This window comes from Electrophorus electricus, chromosome 15, assembly GCF_041902795.1.
Source record: "Electrophorus electricus isolate QZ-2024a chromosome 15, ASM4190279v1, whole genome shotgun sequence".
Taxonomy (NCBI): domain Eukaryota; kingdom Metazoa; phylum Chordata; class Actinopteri; order Gymnotiformes; family Gymnotidae; genus Electrophorus; species Electrophorus electricus.
In genome coordinates, this window is record NC_137511.1 from 505,644 (window position 1) to 516,846 (window position 11,203).

Sequence of the window (11,203 nt, forward strand, 5' to 3'; positions counted from 1 at the left end):
AGCATAACAGAACTGATCAATGAATGACCAAGCAGTCTCTGTCCTTGGAGCTTAAAATGTTCTCTCAGCTGCGACCTGTTTTATATTCTTCAACAAAAGATATTGATTTCATTAGAGAGCTTAATATGTAAGTAGCGTTTGTGTGTGTGTGTGTGTGTGTGTGTGTGTGTGTGTGTGTGTGTGTGTGTGTGTATTATATAATTTTGCAGTATGTAACTAATGTCATTTGTTGTATTTGGTCAATCTTATCCCTTATAATTTAAATGAGGAACAGAAATGTGCAAGTAGGAATTCTTCAGATTTATTGATTAATTTATTTAATTGATAGACAGTTATTTGATAGATATGTTGCATTTGTTACATTTGAAAATTGAATGAATTGCCATGTTTATTGTAATAGTGTCAGCAATTGATGGTGTCCATCAAGTACCAGTTTAATACTAAAATATTGGTTTAGTAACGGCCAAATGCTTTCAGAACTCCAGCTTTTGCTTTGCCCTACTTGTGGCCAGCGTCTAGAGGAGGTTGTGTGTGGGTAGTTCAGGATCATGGCTCACAAGGCTGTGTGCTGCAGCCTCAACAGTCTGGGGGTATTGCTCATGGTTCTGTTCCTGCTGATGACTGGAGTCACAGTGGGGCTCATCACAGTCTTCGCCATCAAAATGAACTCCCAGACACATAATGAGTCTTATTAGCATTTACTTTGCCTGATTTAGATGTATGTGTAACACTGCAGGTCAAGGTACTGTTTCCCAAAAGCATCATGGATAATATCTTAAATTAGCCAGAAAGTGTTCATTGTGATACTCCCTCTACCATTACATGATATTTGTGTTATAATATTTTTGGGGGACCCAATGCAGAAGGAGAAGTACTATGAATTAACATTACAATAAAATACACTCTGTCTGTTTTATCTGCTCTTCCATTTGCTTGGGTTTTTCATACAGAAGAGACAGAAGAGGTTGTTCCCACGGTGACGCCTCCAGAGAAGCCCTATCTGATCGGAGTGGGCAGAGCCGACTGCACCGGCCCAGTGGCCAACGTTCCTCTGGTGAGTAGGGATTTTACATTTCCAGGAAAGTTCTACGTTTATATTTTTGGCAAAAAATGTTAATAAATCTTTCACAACATTTCATGTTTCACACTTGAGACTTTATGAAATCCTGATATAGTTAAACACCGCAGTCACGTGTAATTTATGAAATTATGAAAAGAGAATCTACATTAAGAAATTTACAGTTCATTGCATTTTTTGATTTGGAAAAAGATGGGCTATAATGATGTTTTTTGATACATAAAATAATGATGTTTTTTGATACATAAAAGGAATGAGAAATTTACAAAAATATGTAAAGTTACACTCCAAGACCCACCAATGTGGTTCAGCTCAGACAAAACCAGATAAGAATTTTTTATTTCTTATATCATGCAAAATCATTTAATCTTAATTAGTATGTAAGATTTGTGTTTGATACATTAAAGACTTCACCCAGCCACCAATATCAACCTATATCATACCCACAAAAACATCAACCTGTATCACACCCTCAGGACTGTACCTGCCAGGAGAGCAGCAGCTGTTCGTTTGTTTTGTTTTGTTTGTTTGTTTCTTATTTGGGCCCATAAACCAGCTGCTAAGCAGTTTCCAGTGCTCAGTCACAAAAACACTTGACTGATTCAATTCTTCCATGAGAACCTGGTGTGCATAATTTCTCCACTTTTCTGAAGAAAAATATGCAAAAATAATTTAGATTTCTCTGGGTCCTCAACTTTAGGTTGTGTGCCTGAGGGTGGGGTCGCAAGGTGGACATTGTATGTGTGCATTCCAGCTCAGTCTCATGGATGGACGTTGCAGGAGTAAGATCTGTGGTGTATATTAGTTTTGTCCTCTTTCCTTCTTCCTCTTGAGAGCCTGTCCCTCGCTAATCCCTTAACACAGAATATCTAATTATTGCCCATATTTCCATTTTTCAAGAACAAGTCTTCTCACCAGATCACAGGCCATGCAAAACACCAGCATACACATGTCCTTGATCAGTGTGTTGAGATCTTGTGCTACCACTGACCAAACCATGGAAGTTAGAGTTTTAAAAACATAACAGAAACTACAAATAGGTAAACTAAATGACTTTAGATGCCCAGTAAAAAGTGAATTGTACAATTGAACCTCTCCTTTGTGTTATCACTTCAGACGTTCTATGACCTGAAAGTCCTCAAATGACTCTTACATAATGTGATTCGCAGGTGATTAGTTCCCTGATATACTGCAGTATCTGCAGTCTTGTTGCCTCACAGTGGTATACAGGATAATTATAACTACGCAGGTTATTTTCTCCATGTGACACAGCTGTTCATTATTGATGTTATAACTATAACCCTGGTTGGTTATGTGCCTTGAATGTACTTGGGCTATGTCTGACTTCATTTATTGTTCTTATTTCTTGTTTCTCCATCAGAGCATTGACCTGGCTCACAGGAACATGAGGCCTGGCAGAGTCTTTGTAAACAGAGGAGAGCTGGTAGATCTCACCCGTAACAGGAGTCCTCAATCATACATGAACAACGAGCGAAAAAGGTACAGTCAGCAGTTACCTGTAAGATATATCACACCAACCCCTGAGACTTAACCCAACGTATCACCCCAAACCATGAGACTTAACCCAACATATCACCCCAAACCCTGATATTTAACCCAACATATCACCCTGAATCCCCTGAGATTTGACCCATCATATCACCCAGAACCCTGAGACTTAACCCAAAATATCACCCTGAACCCCCCATGTCATAAAGCAGCTTTACAAATGTCCAAGTCCAAGCCCCCAGTGAGCAAGCCAAGGGCAACAATTGCAAGGAAAAACTCCCTAGAGCATCATGAAAAAACCTTGAGAGTAACCAAGACTCAAAGGGGGGGGGGGGGGCATCCTTCTCTGGGTGACAATGGTCACCACAATAGTAACAACTTTGAGACAAAAATAAATAAATAGCTAATACTAAAAAATATATTCAGCATATTCAGTCTGGCTTCAATAATTTCTCTTGCATTTATTTATCTGGACCAGTGTTCTGTTGAACTGTTGAACTGATTACAGCAATTTTGTGAAATTTATTTGGACTAACAGAAAAAAAACGTGTCTGCTTTATTAGTGGAGATCTCTTTTATCTTCTCCTGACCTTTTTCAGAAAGAGCTTGATTTCCCAACTAGCTCATTGTTGATGTTTGTAACTCAGTCCTGAATTACTTGTGTATGTGTGCATGTGTGTTTTCAGAATTACGAATTACAGATTAGACTTAATCTGATTAAGTGATTTTTTTCTAGGTACAAATATGACACACACAAGCAGGTTGTGACCCTGAAGTTCACAGATCTCAATGGGGATGGAATAGGAATGCTGAGGTATTCTTGATTTAAATCAAAATTTAGATTTATGGCATTTAGATGACACTTTTATCCAAAGCGATTTACATTTATGACTGAGTACAACTTGAGCAATTGAGGGTTAAGGGCCTTGCTTAGGGGCCCAACAGTGGCAGTGGTGGGGCTTGAACCAGCAACCTTCCAATTACAAGTCAAGTCAAGTACCTTAATCACTCATTCTCTTTAGATTATAACAATATCTGAGTTTTTAGGTTTATATTTAATTTTTTACATCTAAAATTGTATGATTTCCCATAGTACAAATGTGCTGAATAAACTAAGTATAAATTTGTGTATTTATGAATATGTATGCACTTCCATGCAAATCCACTTTTCAGCTGGTTCGCTGTTCATTCAGTCAGTATACATGAGACCAATCAGTTGGTAAGTGTAGACAACCTTGGCTATGCTGCTTATCTGCTGGAGCAGGACAAAAACACTGGCTCCTTACCTGGAATGGTAAGATTTCTCATTCCTTATTTGTTGATTATTTTGAATAAAGTAAATCCACCTCTCTAACTGAAACTGTGTTGTAGTGTTTTCATCTTCAGTAATTTTGAATTACTGAATTCTCATTGAACTACCATGTCCCCCAGGGTCTGTTTGTAGCAGCGCTCAGCTCCAGCAACAGCGGAGACGTGTCTCCCGACACTCGCAGACCGTACTGTATTAACACGGGGGAGAAGTGTGACTACCTCAACAGTTCCTGTCCAATTGGTGAGGTGGGTTATCTTTCTACACAGAACGCAACACTTTTATACATATTTCTGTAGAAGCAACTACAAATTGGAAGAAATATCTGCAATTTTTTATGTTTTCTGTTTTTATTTTGTAAATTTTCAGTTGTCTTCCCAATTGAGTGTTGATAGAATGAAATGTCCCTCGTGTTTGGGCCAGGTAAAGACATGTTTGAAAGCACCAAAATCACTAGGGAGAACATCTACAGAAAAGCAAAGCTAGGCTGCCATCTCAGATGGTTTGGTCCTCCACACTCCCTGACACTGTGGTCTGATGTGCAGGAGCTTTATGGCAGCGCAGAGCAGGAGGTACGTGGGAAGGTCCATACTGCTCATCAGTGGGTCAACATGATGGATGTGACCATCCACCTTAACTCCACCCACAGCATGAGTGAGTTCCAGAGGGACTCACTCCAAGTGTTGAACATCATAGAGGTGTACATTAAAACCATGTTCATTTTTTCTGTCTTACTAATATATCAACATGGCAAATGTTGTGATCATTGCATGTTTATAAAGACCGTCACCTCACTTGTCATTATGTCATACATTCAATTAATCACTGATTTTATGTTCTAGTATATTAAGCTATAATCACACAAACATATAAACAATACAGAGGCAGTAAAATGTGTATTGTAGTCATTTGTAGAATGGCTGTAGGCTGGTTGGTATGTGTGTAGTGGTATGTAATGCTACCTTGATTTATGCTATTGCCAGGTTAAGACATGCAAACCTGCACTTGGTCACAGTTTTGCTGTGGGAACAACAGACAGAGGTGGTGCTTTCAACTTCACACTAGGCAAGCATGAACACTCAAGAATATTTCTTCAGGTTGTGATGGCAGAAGTTAAACACCAAAGCTAACATTGCATTACTATCAGTATGGGGGTCTTCACCGTGCTTATCAAATTAGAAAGGCTCATAGAAAGTGAGATTATACCCTCTAGCTGGACCTAGATATGCATAGTTACTTTTATTATTTTAAAGTTATTTTGGTTCTAAATGCCAGTAAAAATGCAACTCTGAATGAAGGTTTGTCTTCGCTTAAAAAATGGAAGGCATAAGTCTCTGTTTTCTTTTTTTCCCAGCACTGTGTCTGGACGAAGGAGAAGAGAGGCTGTCAAGCAGGTAAGAACTGTAAATACAGTCACAGGTAGGATACACACACACACACACACACACACACAGTCACAGGGACAGTAAGAGTCCTGTGGGTCAATGACATCAAGTGACATTAAAGACAAGCTACAGCATGAGGTGATATCAGTGTTCACAAATTATATTTCAATATTATCCGAACAAAACTGGTTAGAATGGATTAACACTGACACCCAACAACTCCCACAAGCTCTTCAGGGATATTCTCTGAGAATGAGTTTTATCTCAAGGTGTACTGATAAGCACTGATAAGTCAGATGCTGAGTTAGAGCTTTATCCTGAGTTTTCATTTCACTGCCGAACGATCACAAAGTCTCCAAACAGAACTGACTGCTCCAATGAGCCTTCTGAACAGTTAGAATATTCCAATATTCCAATATTTATTCCAATATTATTCCAATTAATTTTTAATTTTTTTTAATGCTTAGCACTTTATTAGAAGGGAGATCCTGTAATCATGGTTGTGCTGCAGCGCTTTTGTCATGGTAGACCGGTCCGCTACAGGGGGGGACACGCCTCCGCCAGACTAGGACCGTACCACTTACCTTCCCCGCTGCCAATCACCTGTCTTCTGACAGGAGACACCTGTGTCTCATTAACCCTGCGCAGTATTTATACACCCATAGGTTTGGAGGGACAGCACTGCACATTAGCTGTCAAGACCACACTTATCTACTGGTGTAACGCTGCTATGTTCCTGGAGACCACCTAGACTCGTCGTCGCTACTTTAGCATAATTGATAATAAAGAACCTGTTGGTGCAACTTCGTCTCTCGTTTCCTCCATGCCGCCCACGTCACAGCTTTAGTAGTGAAGTAACATCAAGGGTGCTTGGTGAATTAGTGGCAAAGTTGCTACTCCAGTGTTACTTATTAAAGTTCACTTAATTTCAAATGACAGGAGGGATAGCACTAGAGGATTATTTGGCACATTATTATATAGTACATACTATACTACAGTATTATTACATTCACTATTACTAAGCAATGAAAAAATGTTGTAAAACAGTGACTTGGTACTCTGAACATTCTCTTTGTGCATGTACGTGTGCGTGCGTGCATGTGTGTGTGTGTCCATCCAGATTTCACTGGATTAAAGGATCTAGTGGTCAGAGCAATGCCACAGTGGAGTGGCACATTCCTCTCTCAGCGCAGTCTGGCACTTACAGGATCCGACACTTCGGCCACTACAAACGCTTCAATATCGTCACGCCTGTGATAACTGCATATGAGGGTGTCTCCGCTGTGTTTAGAGTCACTAAAACACTAGTCCTTCTGAAACATGCTGTGCCTTTCTGAATTAGGGAAGCCATTGTAAGACTCTGTGCTCAGTGTTCGGTAAGCTGCTGATGAATGTCATGACTTTTTGTGTGTACTGGCGGAAATTATTCCAACCTCCAAAATACTTATTTGATTTTATTGTTAATTTTAATAAGTGTCAGATACTAAATTTCATAAATCCCATGTGGTAAGTACTGATCACTAGCTTTCTAGGTTGTTTTTTTTTGTGTGTGTGTGTGTGTGTGTGTGTCTGTCTGTCTGTCTGTCTGTGTGTTTATTTGTTTATTGGTTTCTTTAGTGGAATTTAATAACCCATCATTTATTGTAAAGTTCCTATTTTTTCATTAAACTTATTTTATCCACCCATATGACATTATATTTAAATTTATATTTATATCATAGCTTATCGACTTACCTCTGTGATTCTCACCAAATGTCCCACTAGACATCACGACCAAGCTGTATGGTCCAGCAACCTCCCAATAGTCCAAATATAGTTCACCAGATTTTCAACACTTATACTTGTTCCCTCTGTAGTGCACATATGAATAGAGTTGGGATTTGATAAAAAGGATTTAGAAGCTGACTCTTGTCTTATGAGTGAATTTAGTTATAATTTACATTGAAATTTGGCCTCACAGAGCTTTGTTATTGTAACAGACTCGAAGTAAAGTAACATCTACAGGAATTGTCATAGATGCTAAGAATATTTCAGTTACATTTCAGTGTTACAGTACATGTGGCCAAAAATGAGTTTCCCAACACCCCGTGTTTCTTTGCAAAAGAGCTTCTCATGCTGTAAAGAGAGAGCCATGAACTCCTGAATGCTTCTCAGTCATCATACAAGCTAATATGGATTGACTTTGACTCATGTGACTGTACGTCAGGAGTGAATCCACATGTGCCTTTTCTTAGATAGATAGATAGATTGAATTGACAGTAATACTGAATACAAAAGAAGTTTGTTCCACGTAGCTGCCACAGTATATAAAAATGTGTTTTGCTCATTAAACTCTGAAATTAAATTGGGTGCCTCTAGTTGGGTAGTCTGGGACAAGTTTATTTAGATTTATTTATTTACTTTATTTACTATCATTTCTACTTTTGTATGTGAATGGTATTTTTAGTACATAATCAACTTGATTTGAGACATCTAAAGTCTGTTATTAATAGATTGAGGTCAAATGCTGTTCCAGAAGGTAGATGCATAAACAAGATGTCCTTGAATTAAGGTGCCTAGTTGTCATATCTACTAATGCAGCTTTAGTTTTTTTCCTCAATTTTAATTAATGATTTATAGGCCATTGCCTCCCTTGATAACTGATTATCTAAACACAACATAAATAATTTACTCTTGATTTACTAGAAATAGAAACCTGACCCAACTTCACTGAAAATCTAAAGATTTCTTTAGCCTTCCTCAAGAACCAAACAAAATGGCCAAAATTGTTTTTCCTAGATGAAGAGACAATTTATCAGACAACCAAATTGAAACTTCTAGAAGCTCTAAACTTAATCTGTGTTCTACCTCAGTTTTATCTTTGAGATACCAATGCAGCATTGTCAGCATAAAGAAACCAACTGCATAACTGCAAGATTGCAAATCATTAATGTAAAGCTCAAAAATGAAGGCCTGATAATGTTTCCCTGAGGTGCAATTTCCTCAGAATTTGAAAGTAAGTCAGTGGTTAAGGTACTCGACTAGTCATCAGAAAGTTGCCAGTTCAAGCCACTGTTGGCTCACTGAGCAAGACTCTTAACCCTCAAACTGTATTCAGCTGTAAGTAGCTCTGGATAAAAAGTGTCAGCTAAATGTGAGTAAAGCCCATATGGAGTGTGACTGAAATGTTTTTTATCTGTTTTTCCTAATAAGATCAGATAAGTATAGCAATCATGTTTCTGTGGCATGAGACCTAAATTCAGAGTGTATCTCAGTGTATCTCATCCAATAAATGCCTTGAAATATAACCCTCAATCTGCTCCTAAACAACCCTTCCTATGACACTGGTCTGTAACCCCCCCTGTCTTACTGCATTTAAAAAAAAAAAAAAAGAGGAATAATTCGTGCAATCTTGACCTCTGGGAACTTTCCTTGTTCAATGGCAAATTAATGAGATAATTTTGCTGACACTTCAATCCAAACATGGCTGAGTACAACTTACACAATTAAGGATTTTGCTTTGAGACCCTACAGTGGTTGAGTTTGAACTTGCAAACTTATGATTACTAGTTAAGTATCTTAACCAGTGAGCTACCACAACCCCTGTTGAGCAGTGACTTTTGAAGAGTCCCTAAGAAACCTGGCAGGAAAATATTCTAAACATATTGCTTTATCAAGTTTGAGTTCACTTAATCGCTTGCATAGCTTGCCTTCAAAAGAACCATCCACACTGGATACAATATTAGGGATAATAATTTTGCATTTGCTGTAGTTATACTTGCTGAATTTTTGCGAAGTTGTTCTACTAAATCAGTGCCAATTGCTATAAAATGCATTCACCATAGAATATTCACCATTGCTAAGCAATTGAGTGATAGTCTTCCTGTTAACAAATAATCACTCAGTAATCACAAAGCACACATTCCACAAGTTTTGGAGTCTATGTTTACTGGGTCGTAATGTAGTACACCAGTACAACGTCATGGTCACACAACTACACTGAGATGCTTTGTGACACAGCACATTATCAGGCCAGAAGTAGAAGACAAGTTGACTGTTGCCCTAAAGAGATATTCAGGTGCTAAGCTCCTCAGAATTGCAAAAATGAAAAAGAACAAACCATCCACTACCATCTGACCTAAATGTCAAGCTGTTTAATGCAGAAGTCCTTTGAGTTACCTTTTTGAGTAATGTTACATTATCATTTGTTCATCAGTCATCAGATCCTCTGCTAACTTAATGGTATTTTCACTAGCATGTCAATATGGTTTCATTTTGTACAGTTGTAAAACATGCAAATTATGTATTTTCTTCATGTTAATGTTGAAGGTACACAGTCTTCAGCAACACTCTGTCTCACACAGAGTGCCTGGTCATGGTGACCCACATAGCACAAACATTCAATTTTCAGACTCAATTCAGACTCATTCAAGTTTCAGGGCTGTTGTACGTGGCAGCACCTCTCCTAGGTCCTAGTGCCCCCTATTTCTCAATATCTTGCAACTTACCAGACACGATGGCAGGATGGAACTATTGACAATTTAAACTAGTAATACATGCTTATTTGGGGAGGGGCTATAGGCCCCCTGAAACAGGCATAACAACACCCCTGAAGAGACTGTAAGCAACAGCAGCATGGTGTGACATGGCAATTCTACAACCACTGATTGCAAGACCCTGCAGACTGAAGACTGCTCAGCACATCACTGGAACGACCTTCCCTATTCTGCAAAACACCTGCAACAACAAAAAAAATAACTGAAGAAAGTGATCAGCTTTGTCTCACACTCCAGTGTCCCAAGTAACAGCCTGGTCCAGCTCTACCAGACTAGAATACAGCTTTGTCACGCACCAGACAAACAGCAAACCAAACTTCTTTGCTCTTGTCATGGCCACACTCTCACTCTCAACCCAGGAGTGTAAATATCTTTTCATTCTGAATACAAAAGTATTGCCTTGCCAATGTATCCATACCACCACCCTTAACACAGGATTGTAAACCTCCACCCTCCTCTCTGACCTGAGACTATAAAACAGAAAAATACTGTACTACCCCATTACTTATACTAAATATTCAGTTGCAGAAGTTTTTGAATCTTAGTCATCAAAGTCCAGATCCTACAGATTTTTGTTATCACCAGGTGTGATCACAAAGTGAAGAACCAGTGACATTAATCATTTAAGCAACATATTACAAAATCCAGGACTGGATTTGAATTCAAGGTTCAGATCTGAATACCACTGCACTGTCATATATCTGCAGCTACGTATTAGTACTCACTACCTATTTTACATTTGACATTGGCCATTTTTTATCAACATATCTAGTCTATCAACGTATTGGCTATTTTTAATCAATGTATCTAATGTAGATACATGAATTGCAATCTACCTCACATCCCCAAACACTGTGAAGGACAAAGCACACAACGTAATCTTGATTAGATCTGTTCATGCCTTAAAAGATGTCCTGATATCTCTGAACAGCATTCCTGATATAACTCAACTGTGTACTATATCTAGGTGTGGGGGTGTGCACAGAGAGGAGCCTTGATGAAGTACTTCACCATTGCCTCCCTCTTTATCCAGCTCCAGTGCCCCCTGCTGGAAATCCAGCCTCACTACCACATACAGAGCAATGAGGATATAAACATTCAATAGAACAAATTTATGAATAGATTATATGTTGTGTTATAACTTTACCACTTTCAGCTATAATATTCCCCTATAGCTGGAACACTAAAAACGGCTTTCCATCTTTCAAGGGGAATAATTATTTCTTCTTGGCAGTGGTAGCTCAGTGGTTAAGGTCCTTGACTTGTAATTGGAAGGTTGCTGGTTCAAGCCTTGCAACTGTTGGGCTCCTAAACAAGACCCTTAACCCTCAATTGCTGCTCTAGTTGTACTCACTCATATTTGTAAGTTGCTTTGGATAAATGTTTT

At 38.6% G+C, this 11,203-nt stretch overlaps 1 protein-coding gene across 1 annotated transcript; it reads left to right on the forward strand.

The window, feature by feature from the left end:
• Nucleotides 1-720: 720 nt before the first annotated feature.
• Nucleotides 721-5,206, forward strand: asah2 (N-acylsphingosine amidohydrolase 2). The gene is made up of 8 exons (XM_081697987.1): nt 721-742; nt 951-1,054; nt 2,460-2,578; nt 3,324-3,401; nt 3,761-3,881; nt 4,019-4,144; nt 4,442-4,594; nt 4,880-5,206. Exons 1-8 carry the CDS (start codon nt 721-723, stop codon nt 5,024-5,026), a joined length of 870 nt encoding a protein of 289 aa, XP_081554113.1. The 3' UTR covers nt 5,027-5,206.
• Nucleotides 5,207-11,203: the final 5,997 nt, after the last annotated feature.

Excerpts from the sequence above, each read along its gene's own strand:
- asah2 (XM_081697987.1), top strand. The coding sequence starts at position 721 with ATGTGTAACACTGCAGGTCAAG. Across the intron at positions 743-950 it reads GTGTAACACTGCAGGTCAAG|AAGAGACAGAAGAGGTTGTT; the intron begins GTACTGTTTCCC and ends TTTTTCATACAG. Across the intron at positions 2,579-3,323 it reads ATGAACAACGAGCGAAAAAG|GTACAAATATGACACACACA; the intron begins GTACAGTCAGCA and ends ATTTTTTTCTAG.